Source organism: Eublepharis macularius, chromosome 14, assembly GCF_028583425.1.
Source record: "Eublepharis macularius isolate TG4126 chromosome 14, MPM_Emac_v1.0, whole genome shotgun sequence".
Classification (NCBI taxonomy): domain Eukaryota; kingdom Metazoa; phylum Chordata; class Lepidosauria; order Squamata; family Eublepharidae; genus Eublepharis; species Eublepharis macularius.
The window spans coordinates 40,672,514-40,690,878 of NC_072803.1; the positions used below are offsets into that span (position 1 = coordinate 40,672,514).

Consider the following 18,365-nt stretch of genomic DNA (forward strand, 5'->3'; position numbering starts at 1 on the left):
GATTAGTGGGGGGAAGAGAGGAAGACTTACAAATAGGCAAGTGAGCTCTTTTATAGCACTGAGTCACACAGGCCTCTGGACAGAATGTGGATAGTTGTCTGGCCATACAGGCTAAGTATACTTTTCTTTGTGGGAGTAGACCAGTGTAGCCCAACTGCATGCGTCAAGGAATTCTTCAAGTATGGTACGTAGCTTGAGGTTTCATTGCTTTCTTCAATGACTTTTAAACAGCTAAGTTCCAAAACACGTGTTTTGACTGAACCTGAGGAGAAAGAAAACTCTTCATACCGCACACATTTTAAATGCCACCGTTCCACTGTGGTTCAGACATGAAAATTGGCCTAAATGTCCCTCCTGCAACTTGTGCGTGAGTACTGGAGGAAAATGCTATAAAATGTAAGGGGCATAACTGGTACACTTACTCATAATATTTCCATATACTCAAACAGATCTCGAAAGCTAAGTAAGATCAGGCCTGGCTTGTACTTGTATGGCTCACCAAGGAAGTCTAGGGTTGCTAGGCAGAGGTATTGAAAACTGTAGGGAGTAGTTGTAAGTTAGCTGTGACTTGGCAGCATTTTATACACAGATGCTCAAGTCTTCTAACAAGCACAGAGCTTTCCCTCTGGAAGGCCCTCCTAAAAATTTACTATATTGTGATGTAGTTAAATGGGGAAGGGGTGGGGTAGTGCCAGGAGCACATTTCTAAAGGGTGGACAGGTTAGATAATGTGATGTGATACAGGGATGTTGGTACCAGTCCTGAGCCTGACTTGAGGCTGAAGTCTTGTTGCTAACTTGTTCCAGAAGTAGTTGAGTTTTGTTACCTTAAATCTGCTCCTACCATGTCTGGCCTTGAATCTTCATTGCTCAAATGTTACAGAAAACTCTGTAGGTTAAACAGCATTTCACTTTGGTTTCAAGTCAGTCCTTTTTGTGGGAAACTACTGACTAGATAAAAAAGGTAAGATAAAAAAGTAAAGGTAGGCCCCTGTGCAAGCACCAAGTCATTACTGACCCATGGGGGGACATCACTTTGTGACATTTTCTTGGCAGACTTTACGGGGTGGTTTGCTATTGCCTTCCCCAGTCATCTACACTTTACCCCCAGGAAACTGGGTACTCATTTTACTGACTTCGGAAGGATGGAAAGCTGAGTCAATTTTGAGCCGGCTTCCACCGGGATCAGGTTGTGAGCAGAGCTTGGACTGCAGTACTGCAGTACTGCAGCTTACCACTCTGTGCCACAACTGGGGAAGGCAATGGCAAACCACCCCGTAAAGAGTCTGCCAAGAAAATGTCATGATGCGAGACGTCCCCCCATGGGTCAGTAATGACTCGGTGCTTGCACCTTGACCTTTTACTGACTAAATAAAACCTCTAAAAATCAAAGACATGCAAATGACCAACTGCATGCCTCAACATTGGGTGCTATTTTTCTTTTTACAAAGAAAACTGTTTATTTTGTAAATCATTTAAATCTTACCTAAAAATGCACAAATGGAAAATTTTCTTTGGGAATACATTTACTTAAGCACTAAAAGATCTTAAGTAGCAAGAAAGAGACCAGAGTTAGCAGACTGATAAGTAATTTGAAATTCCCAACAGCCAGAAACTTATTCAGTGTCACACATCAAAAAGACTGCTTTTAAAGGAAAAAAAGACACCCCCCAACTAGTTTGTAAGCAGTTCACACAGAATTACAGGTAAACTTCTGCTGCAAAGCTGAAATTTCCTGCTTGCCAAAGAGATCAATAGGCTGGACTTCTGTGGCGTTGTAGTACATGCATCTTCACAGCAATTAAACGGATTGATATTAACACCTTGGAGGATTACTTCAAAACTGTTTAGCAGTTGGCACTGTCCTTTTCCTTATAAAGACAGGAAGTGAGCTGCAATTCACTGAAAGTATATTTAACCATTTATCTCTAGGCAAAGTAGGATTTCCTTTGAGAAATCAAAACTAGAGGCCATATTCCAATCTCTGAAGAACTCTTGTTACACCTCTAAACATTAACTTTCAGAAATTCTGGAGTGCAGCTCTATTTCTATTAGGCATTTCTACAGTAAATGTATTAATTTGGCTGATTTAAAAATATGCAAGTGAAAAAATTTAAGCCTAACAAATGTCCTTCAAATCAGCTTGTTTAAAATATTCACATTTATAAATGAGTTTTCACAGTAAATAAATGTAGGTGATATTTGGAGTTAAAATGAAAATTTCCTTTAACTTTGCTTATTTCATACTCAATGTCATACCATTACATTATGTTTAAAAACACTGCTTTAAGGTAGTTGTTGGTGGCTGAAGTACCAGTGAAGTAAAAAAAAAAAAAGTATCCCCCCCTGCCCAACTTCTACTTACAGTAACACTGGTCTTTATGTAAGAATGGCTACTGAGATTCTCACAAATTCTGTGCCAGTACATGCATGGAAAGTTACACAAAAGCTTTGGTGTGAGGCAGACTCTGGAGTCATCCTCAGCTGTAGCCACATTAACAAATAAAATGCATTGCATAATAGTCATTTTAAAGTTTCCGTTTTTTTTAAAAAAAAAACCTTCAAAGGTTATTTCCTTCCTCCATATTCTACTTTTGCAAAGAAGGGAAGTATAAAAATTCCTGGCTGGATACTTTTAAAAAATAAATGAACTAGAGACTGAATTTGCTATTAACCATTTGCAGAAGAGGCAAAGTAGCAGTTATACAAAATTACACAAATTCTACTGAAATTCTTACATTAGTATAAAGTGATTTCACCAAAGGAATTATTTCAATATTTCACATTAGTTAAAATACAAGGGGTGTGTCAAATACACAATGAGAAACCCTTGTTCTTAGTCTAACCTAGATTACACACAACAGTTTTAAGAAAGGATCTTAAGTTATCTATGTCTGTAACATGTTATTGGCTTTTAAAAGAATAACACACACTTGCAGCAGCGTCTCACAGCCTTCACTGAGAGCATATCCACTGTGTGAGAACCCCTGCAAGTGGCCTGCAGAAATCATGAAGCGTCTTTCAATGAAGGCTCAACTCTCCCGCTTGACTTTGGTGAGGCACCTCTTGGTTTCATTCTGAGACAGAAGGTTCAAGTAAGACTAAGCTGGGCTGGCTTTTCTTGGAGCACACACGCTGACTTTTCAAGTGCTGGAGGTCCAAACATGCATCTGTTTTGCTAGCTGATGCACATAACCAATGTCAGGCCTTTGATCAGGATCTGGGTATATGCACATGCTGACCAGCTCCCGCAACTGCAAGGAAACAAAGGCACATAAAACGCCCTGCAAGCGCAAAGATGACAGACTGATTTCCAATCTTGAAGGCTCCTGTGATTAGTTTTCAATTGTGTGAATAAAACATTCTATGGCCTAAAAAAAATGATGCTGGTGTGCACCCAGTGTTTTATCCACACAGCATTACTACCCATGCAATGACTACTCATTGTACAGCTCTGTAATGTGCTAAAGTTCCATATAAAGCAGCCAAAATCCTAGTAGACATTGTATGGAAGATCACACAACCAGCTGTTACCCATCAGCCCTACACTGAAAAATAACCCTAGGAGTCTCGACTTTACAAAAGAAGAACATTTCCAGTTGCTTTTAAGACAGTAATATATGTATGTTGTATCAAAACACACAAGCACAACCCAAATCCCACTTAAGTGCACACTGTTGTGTATTCACAGTTCTGTGATTACCTTGCCTACAGACAGCCCCCCAACCTTAAATGACTTCTCACAAACAACCATGAATCGGCTAGCAGAGTCACCAACACAGGTACCAGACCCTGCAACACCCAGATGCCAACTCTGCCCTCATATCTACCCAGGAAATATGATTACAGGACCCAATGGCGACAACTACACTATCTCTGGCTCTTACAGCTGCTCATCCGCCAACGTAATATATGCCCTCATGTGCCAACAATGTCCATCTGTTCTGTACATTGGACAAACCAGCCAACCTCTGTGCAAAAGAATAAATGGACACAAATCTGACATCAAAAATGGCAACATCCAGAAACCAGTGGGAGAACACTTCAATCTACCAGGACGTTCCATCAAGGACTTAAAGGTCACTGTAGTTCAACAGAAACCTTTCAAAACCGAAATCCAAGGGGAAGCTGCTAAACTGGAATTCATATGTAAATTTGACTCAGTCAGACTTGGATTGAATAGAGACTATGAATAGTTATCTCATTATCAGAAGCAACTGATTTGCATCAACTCCCCCCTCCCCCCACCACCTATATATATGGCCAGTTTCTTTATACCCTCTATGCATCTGATGAAGAGAACTGTGGTTCTCGAAAGCTTATGCTACAGTAAAGTTGGTTAGTCTTAAAGGTGCTACTGGACTCTTTGCCATTTTGCTACTACAAACTAACACAGCTAACTCCTCTGGATCTGTGAACACAGTGACACTCTAGTACCAATCTTGTACAGCTTAAGACGAGGTGATAGTATCTTCAGTGCAGGATTTACTGCTTCCACATTCACTACCATCAGTGAGAAAGGCGGACTATAAATGACATAAATAAATAAAAATAATCCCAGTGTTGGTTCAAACCACCCCCATCTGTCAAATGGCTTTAAGAAGAGACAGCAAATTGTGCAAAACTTCAATGATTTTTCATTAACTATCTTACAGAAGTTGATAAAAAGCATTCAAAGAATGAAAAGCATTCTTAAAAATTATACCCTGCCTCTCCCAATGGGTCAAGGTGGCTTATACATGGCCTTTGTGAAGAGGACAATAATGACCTGGACAGAGAAAGCTTAGCAAAAACCACAGAGTGCATACTTTAACTAACTTTACGTTCACACAAGTAAAGTATTCAGCATATCAGAAAAAGGAGAGGGCAATAGCTTATCAGGAAATGATTGCGCAAATGCTCCCCCTAAGAACCTTGCATTAGAGGCTATAGAAATAAAACTAGCAACATCTGGCTCCAATGCAAGGTGGCCAGGCATGAAGTCTACAGAGTCAGCCTATGGCAGTGGGGGTTAGAATAATCCCCCCAAGAGCTTCTTCCTGTACCAAGCTTGTTTTGAGGCCATTAGCCAGCTGAGAGAGCGGTGACCCTCTTGTTGGCATCACTGTTGCTTGCATAATAAAGAAAGTACAGAAGTGCTGCAACTCCCACTGCCCTAGCCTTTTTATTTAATACTTGAAAGAGTAGAGCTTTTAATTACACAGCCCCTGGAAGCAGCTTACACACCCTAAGGCACCAAGAAAAACAGCCATGAGCCTCTGATCTTCCCCCATCCTCCCAGTAGCAACAGAACCAATTATTTTAATGGTAATTAAAAGCATGACCATCTCACAACCAGAAGCAAGCAAGGCAGTTTCCTGCCTGCAGTTGAGAGCAGAGCACCACCTTTACTTTCTCAACTGCAGTCAGTTGTAAGTATGAATAGAGACAGTGACCAGCTGCCTCCCAGTGTCCTCCAAGGGAGTCTTGATGTAACTTTGCTTCTCTAAGGAGGGAGACAGCACTGGTCTACAAGGTCTAAAGGACAGCTTACTTTGCTTCCAGTCAGGCTGTCTGACAGAAAGCAGCCTCCTGCGAGAAGTGGGCCCACTTGCAGTTACTTACTTTTATGCTTAGTCTGCCTCCCCCAAACAAGGGTTACCACTTGTATGAGAATGAGAGCCCGACCAGCAATGTCTAACTATCCCTGCATGTCATTTAATTCAAATTGTATTGGACAAAACAAGCTGCTAAATTGTTTTTACAGCAAGAATACTGTATAGGGTTGTGAAATGACAACTACATGCCTGAGGTATACCAGCCTCAAGCACACAGGTCACTGCTTTCATGCAAGAGCAATGGCTCATCCCATGATGTGATCCTGAGTTAGTGACCTGCTCCCTGAATCCTGTTGCATGTAAAAGCACCATCTGGAAGTGAGATCTCTGGGACCTGCCATTTTGGAGCTCTCCACCATCCTTCTCACTCTGAACTACATCACTACACTGCACACACTCTTTAGCACTGCCAGAGGGAGGCAAACCGACAGTAATTGGAGAGACAGGAAACACATCTGTCAACTCACACTAATTCCTGCTGCCAGAAGGCAGATCCCGAAGAGCTGCAACAGCAGCCTGGCAACGCAAAGCATTCTCTCCAAGCCTGACTTGGCCACAGAAGCTTCTGGGAAGGAAGATTCACTTTCGTACACAAGCTGTAACATTCCCACATACTTAAATTCCCTTAAAATCTCTGCCCGCTTCTGTGGAAGTCAGAATGGGACACAAAAGGCACACCATCAAAACAGTACATATAGAGCTGCTAGGAATGCAACAAGTAGGTCTTCCTGCTCAGAATTAATCACTTCATATTCTAAAAAGTTACATTTTTGAAAGGTAGCAAGAAAGAATGCAAACCACTGGCTTCTCCCTAGTACTCAACACATTCATTCTTAGGACAAGACACTGTCCCAAACATGACGGAGCAGATGAAGTAAAACCAGTGAACTTTCCTGGAAGCAAAAATTCAGCAGCAAGCAGCCAGCAGTGAAAACAAAGGCTGGACTTCAGCGTAAGTTGAATGTTGAATATGTATAGCCACACAGCATCACGTGCCTAAGCTTGTCCCCTAAATGAAGCACTCAACCTGTTCCAACGCCTCAGCATGGCTCTTCCTCCACCAATCACCATGTCCCAGTTTGCCCATTGCCTTATGGTATTTTATTAAAAGGGGCACATTTTGAAAGTGTAGCTCATGAAACACCCATTTATTCCTCACTTTCAAAACAGCTTCAAGGATGCAGCCATGATTATTTAGGGCAGCTGCCTGAAAGGGACCCTAGTTTCTTCTCTGTAGGTGTGGGCTGTGCCTTCATGAGACTCCCCACAGAGCACATTCTGCTGCTCTGCAAATTGCTGTTTTGAGAGTGACTCACCTTTTCAGAATAATGTTCAGCTGGAAGAGGTGGGTAGTCACATTGCTCTATCTTTTGGCAGAGAGAAAACAAGTTCATTTTATCACCATAGAAGGGACTCTGAAGAGCTGCCATCTGGAAGGGAAAAAAAACAGAAGATGAGTAAAGGCAGGAGAACATCAGCCATCCATGATGGTGCACCAATCACAGTTCACTTTCATACAGGATTTGCAGAAGTGCCAAGCAGAGCTGCAGATATTTTCTGGACAACAAATCTGCAAATCTTTAACATCATCACATGTGGCTCAGAGGGTGATGGAGATGATGGCACATCTCCTTCAGTGACTTTTCAAACAACTGTTTGTGCGTCTTTCATCCATGAACCCAACAACTATCAGCACAGCTGATTTTCTCCATATAAACATAAATGAAACAGGCTACAAGACAATGTGATGCAGGGCCTATTTCAAAACAGTTTGAACAGCCCAAACCTGCTCTCGTGTGGGCAGAATATCATTCCTTTTCCATCTCTGCCAAGCACACTGAGGGTGCCAGAAGTCAAACTGACCTTCAAAATGAGGAGCACAGACATCTACCAAATGTAGTACAAGCGCAAAAAAAGGCAAGCAAAAGCCAATGTATATCTCAAGGACCTTTTTTATTTCTTGGGTCTGGGAGCTTCCACCACCCCACCCCCAAAACATGTTAAGCAGAGGCAGAAGGCCAGTCCCACCACCACCACCTCAGGAAAAAAGCCAACAAAACTCCCCCCTCCCCGTTTCCATCTCGCTCTAATAAGGTTCGTCTTCAAAGGGAATGCCGCAAGCAAGCAGCACAGAGGCTCGTAAGCAAGTGCCGTGTCCCCTCAGCAGGCAGCCCACACAGAGCCCCAGCTGCTTATTAATCCATAATGCTATTCAAGGGCTTCCTGTCACTCTCACTGTCACAAGCTGCCCTGCCACAATGAAGTAATCCTCCTCCTAATGAAGCACTATTGGATAATTGTTGATATTATCTACTTTGGTTAGAAGATCTTTTAAAACCATTTTGCCGCAAGCTGTGGCAGATCGGCAAGCTTTTTTTATTAGCACTAGTGAAGCCAATGCTTTGCACTGCTATTTTAATCAGTGGGTCTGTTTGATAATTGTTAGTCTTTTGCTCATTATCATGCATGGAGAAAGCTTCCTAGAGAAATCTGCCTTTCTTAAGATACTCGGCAAACTCCCAACAGCATTTAAACAACAAGAAGAGAGTCACTCCACAGCAATTCCCTCACTCATTTTATAGTTTAAGAGATATTAGCAGCAATATCTTAACATTTGTGCAGATTAGGAACTTGGCAATGAAGCAAACTGCTTCTATTTTAACCTTTGGATGGTATGTACCTAAACAGACTTAATACGAAAATCTGAGTTTTCCAGTGCTGTGATCTGAGCAATTACCCTGCATTTTGATTAATACATTATTACAAGTGAGACTGAAAAAACAAAACTCCACTACTGTCAGTATTTTGCAAACTGAATATAACTAGGAACTTCAAACCACACAGGTTCAATCTAGAGCATCTCAGTCACAGGTCAGCTATTTTGTACCCCTTCACTACAGATATAGCATAATCCAACAAGTAAAGTCTGAGCTTTGCCAGTGAGCTAAAGGGCAGTAACCTGGTGAACTATATACATTGGGAAAACCAAACCGTCAGAAATGGCTAGGCAGCAAACACCCACCCTGGAAGCAGAGTACCTAATTGCGAGTATAAATTTGAAAATGCAAAGGCAAAATTTTCCAGCATGGCCTTCCAGATTGTCTATGCACTCTGTCCTGCCTGCTAATAACAAGCCTAGCCTAAAAAAGATATTGGTAGGTAGCTACTATGTGATGGCAGAGAGTAGCCACAATCCTGTGGCTGGAGGCTTTCAAGAGCTCTTGCAAACAACAACTTCATTTGGGGTTTGCTTTTGACATCTGGATTAGAACAATTACAGGGCAACTGCCAGATCTTCCTTTAATTGACCACCACGCTATTTGGCTGGTCTAAAAAGTACAAATGGCTCTGAGTTTCAACTAATTATCTTGTTAGAACTGCTAAAGCCATTGCTTGCAGCTATTTTCAGAGACCGGAAAACTTATTTTTATCTCCTGCAAGTTATCTTGATGACAGATCTCCAAGAGATGGTGACTGCTTCCCACTATTTTGATAAGGTTTAATATAAATCAATGTGAGTTTGTAAATGTCAGGTTCAGGTGACATTATCTGACATTACACATATTATGCTCCCCCCCCCCCCCCGCATAGTACTACAGTGAATTCCAACTGACATATACAAGTCTAGGCAATCTGGAGACAAAAATCCCTCCAGTTTATCTGCACAATAAGGAAGAATGTGATGGAAAGGAACTTACACCCAGCCAATCATTGCTTTCCACACTTTTAACAAAGCACGAAATAACAGGGTGCTGGCATTGACATCTTCTGTGGAATTCAGCAAAGGTGGGGGGGAGGGGAGATAAGGGATGTTAATTCACACCTAATTAGTGAGATGTGAATAGCTAGGGATTACCATCCATTACCACTGAGCAGTTGTGTTCACACTTCAACTGAGTCCAAGTAAGAAAGTGTTTGCTTAGGGGCAGGCCACATGTGTGAACAAGCCTCCTTGGTATGGCATTCACAGATGATCTCATCTTGGCAAAACTGAAAACTTTCCTCAAGCCAAGAATTACCACAGACCAAGCAATAACAGGAAGACCAACGACAGCAGATCAAGCTGGCTGTTGACCCACAATAGATACAGAAAAAGAACCAAACTGCTTGAGTTTCAGGCAAAAGGTCACTATTTCTGGCAGGAAATGTAGAAAAATCTTAACTACATTATTAGGAGTTGGCTCACCACGGTTACCAGGTCCCTCTATCCTCTCAGTAGGAGGATAGGGGCCTAGAACTTACCTTCATGCATGCGCATCAGTGCATGCGCACTCCGGCAGTGGCATGATGATATTTCCGGAAGTGACATCACCATGCCAAGTGCGTGGCGACATCACTTCTGTAAGTGATGTCGTTGTGCTGGCCGCGGGAGCACTCCCACACTCCGATTTGGCCGGTTTGGGGCCAAATCGGAGCACAGGCATGCTCCCGCGGCCAGCATGAAGGGTGGGAGCGCACTCACGGTGCATGCTCCTGAGGTGCATGCCAGTGGCGGGCATGCTCCAGGAGTTTGCCCCACTCAGCGATCGGTGGATAAGGGGGCAAATCTCCGGGAGTTTGCCCGTTACTGGCGGGCACCTGGTAACCCTATCACCACCTGATGCTGGCTCTGAAAGAGCTACTGGAAATGACCTTTTGGGCACACCAAGAGCTGACATGCAAATATAATATTTATTTCCTTAAATTATATCCTGCCTTTCTCCCAAAAGGGGACTCAAAGCCGCTTACACCATTCTCCTCTCCTCCATTTTATCTTCACAACAATAACCCTATGAGGTAAGTTAGGCTCAGAGTGTGTAACAACCCCAAGATCACACAGCAAGCTTTCATGGCAGCATGAGTATCTGAACCCCAGTCTCTCATATCCTAGAAACACACAGTAAATCAGGGATCCCCAATCTTTTTAACCATGCAGGTTCTCATTTTGAGAGGTGATGGTGAGTGCCACCTCAAAATGGCTGCCACAGGTGGAGGACTCAAATGCAATACCTCCTTACTCACTTTTCAAAAGAACTGCCTTGCAACCACTAACCACTACATTGCACTGGCATTCATACTGGTTACAGGTTTTTTCCAGAACAGCATTCTAAAGAAAACAGAGCTACATCCTATTGCTGATGGTAAAGGGAGGCACTGGCTGGGGATCCTCTACTTTCCATTAATTAACAACAGTACAAAGGAGGGGTAGCAGTAGATGTAGTGCCATTTTTCTACCATCAGATAATGAATTAGTACCCTTGGATGCCGAACACACTTCCATCAATTCCTAATAACTACTGCAGTACTAATGAAAACCACCCCCAAAGGACTTCGGGGAGAGGGTGTGGTAGAAATAGAAACACTCTGATTTTCTCCATACCGTCTATCTTCTTGTATGAGTGTCAGCTGGGCTCCTGGTAATTCAACAACTGAAAACTTCTCTATGAGGTGCTTACTTTCCTCCAGCTCAGTCTACGTACAGTTCCTCCCTCTCCCCGCAACCTATAAGGGAGCTGACCACAGCAAGCCCTGCTGCTGCTTTTCTAGAGACAACAGAAGCAGGAGAGTCCTGACAAAGGTTAGCAAACAAAGGAATTCAAGACCACCTAACGACAACCACTTCAATTGTAAACATTCATATAATCAATACAGTAATGACAAATTGCCAATATATGTGCAGTTCACACAATATTCAATATCCATTCATAATTCAATGTTGTATCAATACATTTATACAGTCTTCGTTGCAAGACCCATAAAGTGCTCAGTGCTAGTAAAACAACTAGTTAATCGTCCACAGCCATATAGCTTCCAATCATAAGTCCGTAAGCAGGATGATTCAATCTGATACAATTCAATACATCAATATGAATGGCCAGGGAAGCACTATAAGTCATGAATCATGTAGAAAACAATATCCATCTGACGAGAAAACTGGTGAAGAATCCCGTTTCCGGAATCCCTTTCTCAAAGACGGTATATATACACTCCGACGTTTCCTTCATCCACTTTAGACTTGCACTTAAAACATCAATTGTGTAACATCAGATGCTGAATCGAGTGAAGGCTGCAGTTGTATAAATGTATTGATACAACATTGAATTATGAATGGATATTGAATATTGTATGAACTGCACATATATTGGTAATTTGTCATTACTGTATTGGTTATATGAATGTTTACAATTAAAGTGGTTGTCGTTACGTGGTCTTGAATCCCTTTGTTTGCTTTTCTAGAGACAGCAGAGACTAAAGGTGCATCCCTCACAATGGCTGTCTGAAGAGAGCTCCTCAGCCATTAGATGAAGCTCATGAGTTATGATGAGCCACTTGCTCTTGCTGCAGTGCCCTCCTGCTGGGAGGGGTGTAGGCTAGTTCCTTTTGTGTGTTAGGATCACACTACTCCCAGGCCAGCAAAAGACCCAGGACCAGACTGATCAGCAGCAAACTAAATAGGCTTCTTAGGGAGCCCTTTCATGCTGCAGAAGCTCCCTAGAAAAACTGAGATGAAAGCTTTTCCTGGGTGGCTGCATCCATGTCCTAAGGGCTGACGACTGGAAGGGAACTCTATGACTTGCTTAGGTTATCCATCTGTTTCTAGGAGGAGGCCTGCTACCCGTTATGGCCTCAAGGCCAGGGTGATGGAGCATACACAAGTCAAGCAGAGGGCTATTAAAGTCATGCTGTGCTGCTCTCCCAAAGGCTATTTAAGCCCTGCAGCAGCAGTTCATTGATTTCATTTATTGACTTCCCGGCACCAATATTTTTCTCTCTCTATGCACCCTACACACAGTGCTTTTGCATACTACCAACAAATTAATCAGCACCTATTGAACAGTAGTATAATCTAGTCCTGAAACTGTAAACGATAGTGCATTCTCTTGCTAAACAAGCTTCTCTGTTACTCCAGATGAGAGACGCCCTCTCCATGCCAGCAGTACACCCCAAAAGGCCTTCCTAATGCATTCAGATTGCTCTCCTCAAATATCAGCACAAAAAGAAAAGTGTCTTCCTCTGATTTGGGTAAACAGCTGTTTGTCCTTCACCCACACAAGACAGCCAGACAAACAATAAACAGCAAAAGGATTGGGCTGTCAAAGTCATTAGTGGGCTACCTTGGCTGACATCTGCAGGCAGCTCTTCAGGAGACCCTCCACTCCAAGACTCCAAATTTAAAAAGAAGCTCAAAGATTAGTAAAAGGAGTGCACTAAAGAGCAAACTTGATGAAGAGCTCTGGTGCCTTCACCTGCAATTACTTACAGGCACATCCATCATAGCCCAATATACTGTCATTTCTCTCAACAGTTCTAGCTCTTGAATCAAAATCACAAAACACTAATTTAAAAATAAGGCTCCTTGAACTGGTATATCCAACACAAAGTCTTACATGCCATTCATATTAGAGATCTTTGTTTCAAATAATTAAAATTCCCCTTGCAGGGGAACCACAAGGATGTAGGGGGCATCTTATTTTCGCCTCCCCCACTCTTTCCTCTTTCCTTTCCCTGGCAGTCCTTATAGCCCCTTCCCTGTTCCTACTTCCTTTGCTCCTTCTCTCCCCCTCAGTAATCTACCTGTATCTGCTCTGCCTGCCATCTTCAGCTTTCCCACTTTCCCTCTTCCTGGCAACCTCTACCCAGGAAGACTATGAACCAGCTGTGCAGTGGTGGCCATTGGGTTGGCCCAGCTGTGTGTTGGGGAACCCATGAGGACTTGTGGGGACAGCTCACTTTCACCTGTATCCCCCTGCCCACACACACACAATTTACTTTTTCCCTCCTCCTAGCAATGCCCATATCCTCACTTTTCCCTGCTTCCTTCTCTCCTTCACATCCACCAATCAACCATTTATCTGCCCCCATCTTCAGCTACATTTACTATTTACTTCATTTATATCAAGTCTTTCTCTACAATTGGTATCCCAAGCAGCTTACATCATTCTTTCTTTCATTTTATCACACAACCTTGTAAAGTAAATTAGGATGAACATGTGTAACTGGCCACAGGTCACCCAGCAAGCTTCCATGGCAGAGAGGGATATGAACCTGAGCCTCCCAGACCCAAGTCTGAAACTGTAACCACTACACCACATTGGCTTTTGTGGAGTGGCAAGTGGATGAACAGTAGCAAGCAGCCATGTCTAGGTGAGTCATGTAGGTTGAGTAAGCAATCCAGTGGTTGCTGCTAGGCTTGTCCGTAATGAGCCCTCCCTCAAAGGGAAAAACAGCTCTGGAAAGGGCCCTGCCCATTCCCCTTGCCTTTTAATGAGAGAATGAGACAATACTGTTGTGGTTGCCTAGCAATGGTCACTGAGGATATTTGTTTCTTAAAGCTACAGGCACTGGTTCTATCATTTGGGAGGATTTAACACTCCAATGCATTTTTAAAGCTTTTACTACAGCCCTCACATCTAATCAAGTTGCACTGTTCCTTTGCATCCTGACTAGGGGTATGCAATTCAGATCTGGGATTTGGGGAGGGGGGAGCTGGATTTTTGCTGATCAGTCTAAATCTGCCTTTCCCAAATCAAATCAGAGAACCCAGGATCCAATCCAGAAATCCAAATCCAGACCCCAGATAAATCCGGGAAACAGTCTCTGTCTGACTCCCCTCCTGGGCTTCTCTCACTTTTTTCCCAAAAGGGGAGGATAGAGTGAGTAGCTAATCCAAGCAGGAGCTCTCATTGTTTGCCTGGTTTCAGTGAGTGACACTGGTTCTGCTGGGCTAAGTTGCAACAGTGTCCCTTGCTTCAGTTTGGCTTAGGTGGAATTCTCTGTTTTGACCTGATTCTCTGGTTTGATGTTGGTCCCCCTGATTCACTGGGTTGTGGACTTCCTCTTGCATTTGGGAGTGTGCTTTTGGCCACTGGCAGCCTTGCCTCTGCGTGTTTCTGTCTGAGAGCCTGCTTGGAAATGTTTCCCCCATAGGAAACAATGGAGAGTGGCTGGGGGCACCTTGTGCAAGGGTCTATAGAATTGGACCCAAAAGTCCAATCTTCCTGAAACTTGTGGTGGGGGTGGGGTGGGGGTCCTTAGAAGACAATCAAGAGTAGGTTCCCTGCAAATTTGGTGGATTTTGCTTGAAAAATGCTAGCCCTCCATAGGGAATAATGGCCGAATAAATCCTGGATTCTTAACTGTATCAGAGGATCTTTCCCAGATTTCAGAAAGCCCCGATTTTTGGGGATCCCTGAAACCTGGATGTTCCAGGGTGTTGTAACCCACCCTGAGCCCACTTGCAGGGCGGGCAGGCAAGAAAACTAATAAATTGAATTAATTAAATTTTTGGTGCACACCCCTAATCCTGACATTTTTCTTTGCTATACCCCTCCCACCTTCTGGCTAGGGTATAAAAGGTTCAGAGATTTCCATTCCTACTCTTATCTGAAGAAGAGAGCTTATATCTTGAAGATCTTGTTGGTCTCTAAGGTCTCACTGGTAATCAAATCTTGCTGTTCAGTGTTAAATGGCATCACATTTTCAATGTTTACCATTTTGGGATAACACAATTCCAAAGTTAAATAACAATTTGGTTCATTCTTACTTTCTTTTGACAAGAACCCCTTATCCAAGACAGCAAAAATTCTAGGTGCTGCCTGGCCATATTAAAAACCAGACGTTCATGCGTGCACTCCTTGAACACTTGCCTTCCTAGCAATCTAATAATCAAAACTACAAACAATTAAATCATTTACGTCTAATTCATTTCTTTTTTATTTATTTCCATCTTTCCATATTGTACATGAATATTCAAGATATGCTTACCTCATACAATAAACAGCCCAAAGACCAGATATCTGATTTAAAGTTATAGCCATTTTCATGAATTCTTTCTGGGGACATATAGTAGGGTGTTCCCACTGTAAGAGATAAACCAAGAAAAAGGGATTACTTTCCAGAACAATGCAAGGGCTTAAACTTTGCAAAGGCCAACAGAACCTCAGTTCATTACAGTACCTATTAGAAGGAACTGCCTAAATTGTAACTTGTAAGGAGGGGTCATTTCATAGAAAAAGAGCTGGAGGAACTCATTAGTATAACTCATTAGCATATGCCACACCCTTGGCATCACTGGAAGTGTGTCATTAGGATAACTGATTTGCATATGCCATACCCCCTGACATCACCTATCCTGGCTGTTTTGGACCCAATCTTGGCCATTCAGGGCCGAAATTGGGCCCAAAATGGCAAAAAGGGGCTGAAAATGGCCGAAAAGGGGCCAAAATGGTCAGGATCGGGCTGCTGCTGAGTGGGAGAGTGATCCACCACCTGTTAGAGGCCTGATCCAGGCCATTTTGGCCCCAATCCAGGCCGAAACGGGCTCAAAATGGCTGAGTCAGGTGGGCGGGGCCACCTGTCATGTGACCTCTTTGGGGAACTGCTGGAACTGCGTTCCTGCTCGTTCCCCCTCAAAATGACCCCTGCTTGTAAATAAGCTAAAGAATGAGAGGCCAGGAGAGGAATACAATCACTATGATTCAGAAACTAGAAATCAGAGAGGATATGAAGGCATTAAGACAATGTATATTTCTATATTCTGAGAAATACTTTTATCAGTCCCATGACCATGGACAACACTTGGAGGGGGACACATTCAGCAGTATGCTGTGGAAAGCTGATTGCTCTCATTGCTACTAACACTAGAGTTCTACATTAGTCCAATAAAACAAACACAATACTTATTAATTCAAATCCAAGGTTATCTTTAGTTCCACATTCAATAATTCTACCCCCAAAGAAACATGTATTGCATTTTTAAAAAGTTATTCCTAAAATCATTGAGCATGACTTAGCTTCTGTCATTTGTGCTGCATTTCAAATCCACATACCATTTAGCTGCACTGTGATCAGGATTAGATGTAGGATCCACACAGCGGGGAACAGAGTAGTATTCAGCAAAGAACAGCCACACTTTCTTTCTTAAAGTAAGAAAATTCCTTCCACTTCAGGTAAAGCTTTAATACCCTGGGTTAGCTCATAATATGGCAGGCCAATCAGAGTGCCATAAAACCTCATTTGGCAAGAGGAATATCATGAGATACTCAAGACTGAGAACACGGCAGCTGCTAAAATAGCGCAACTTTCACTTCCAGCCACCAAATGAAATTGAATCTAGAATGCAAAGGAGGACTTTATCAACTATCCATGAGTAAGCTCTATCACACTATGGTAATATAAGAAGAGGGGCTTCCCACAGATTCTTTCCTACCTGTACTTGAGCTCTAGCAGCAGCTGAGAATTAATAACACACTTCCTAGCTCTGAACTCATTCACCAATATGAAATTGTGTACGTTTGTGAATTGGACCAAAAAAAGGAGATTCATCCCATTGTAAGAGAGTGAAAAGCAACCTTCAAAAGGTGTCTATTTCTATTTCTTTCTCCCATGCCTACACCATCATTGAAAAGAAGTCAAACCCCTCAAGCCTCAGGTGTACAGCAACGCACCCTTGACCCAGAATTGCCCTGATTCTGTTTTCTGGGAAAGGCTTCAGCTGTTCAGAAGCTTATCAACTAGCACTTCTTTAATGAACTACATAGAGTGATACAAGGCAATACAGCATAATATATAAGAAGATGGGACTATATGTGTCTTAAAATGCTCGTCTGGCTATATTATCAGCATACTTAATATTTTCCTCTCAACGTCTCACAGAATTCCTACCCAACTTAAAGTGTTTGAAAAGAATAACGTTTATGGCTTTGTCCCTGCTTTCAAAAAGAGAAATCTGTCATTGCAGATTATTATTGTTACTGCTACCAGTTAGCCATAAGTAAAATACTTCTTGGTAGCATGCTGAGTACATTATGGTAATTCTCTCATTCATCTTTGAATGGTGGTAGGAATTTGTTCAAGGTCACCCAGAAGCACTCAATCAAGCATCCCAGCCAACATCTCCCAAAGTAAGCCTATAGGGCCATCATCACAACCCACTTCTCTCCTTTCTCCACATTCCCCTCTTCTCAGGTATTCCCAGAGATTTACAATACCACAAGAAGCTAAAGATTGTGACAGTTTTTTTTCTTATACTGTAAGTCACAAAACTGATTTATGTGAAACCTGAGTACAGAACTGTTGCCTTCATGATCTGATTGTGGACTTCCCAGAAGCATATGACTAACCACTACTGGAAACAGATATTTCTACAAGGGTTCTCCTTAGGGCCAAACTAGACATGATGGCATCCTTGTATCTGACACAGAGATGATGTTACCATTTTAAAGCTTAAAACATGCAATTTAAAAATGTTGCGAGGGCCCAATCCTCATTGGGCCTGCAGCATGGTGGGACAAGGCACTCGTCTCCCTGCACACCTTTTCAAGTGCTGAAATGGCCACCACTACCACCCCCACAGCTGTTTCAGCACTTGAAATGGCATGGTGGAGGACAAGAGTGCTTCATCCCACTGTGCTGTGGACCCACTGGGTCCTTGTGACATTTTAAGGCATATAATAGAATTTAAAGGTGTGCAAAGCAATAAAAATTACACATCCCATTTCCAACCATCAAAACTCTAGTTTGGAGAATCAAAAAACTCAAGTGCCAGAGGAAGGCTTAAGTACATTTGAGACCAAGCATTCCATATCACTAGGCAGTCCATTTGTGGTAGATGACTGGGCGCAAAGGTGGAAAGTTACAGCTTTGCCTTCTTTATTCAACATTTTATTCAACACTAGCAACAAAGCTCATTGTGGGGAAAAAATACAACGGGCCCTAGAAAGTGCAGGGCAAGTGGACCAGTCATTGCTGCCTCTACCGCTCCCCGATCTGGTCGAGGGGACAGCAAGGC

At 42.7% G+C, this 18,365-nt stretch overlaps 1 protein-coding gene across 5 annotated transcripts in view; it reads right to left on the reverse strand.

Moving 5' to 3' along the window:
- Window positions 1–2,141: 2,141 nt before the first annotated feature.
- The window catches only part of NEK6 (NIMA related kinase 6), a 136,005-nt gene continuing 119,781 nt past the window's right edge, over window positions 2,142–18,365 (reverse strand). For all 5 annotated transcript variants that reach the window (XM_054998135.1, XM_054998132.1, XM_054998137.1 and 2 more), the window contains exons 8-10: window positions 15,341–15,435; window positions 6,913–7,026; window positions 2,142–3,253 (exon numbers count right to left, since the gene is read on the reverse strand). In XM_054998135.1, coding sequence (XP_054854110.1) covers window positions 3,143–3,253; window positions 6,913–7,026; window positions 15,341–15,435 — 320 coding nt within the window. In that variant the 3' untranslated portion in view covers window positions 2,142–3,142. The remainder of the gene's footprint in view (window positions 3,254–6,912; window positions 7,027–15,340; window positions 15,436–18,365) is intronic.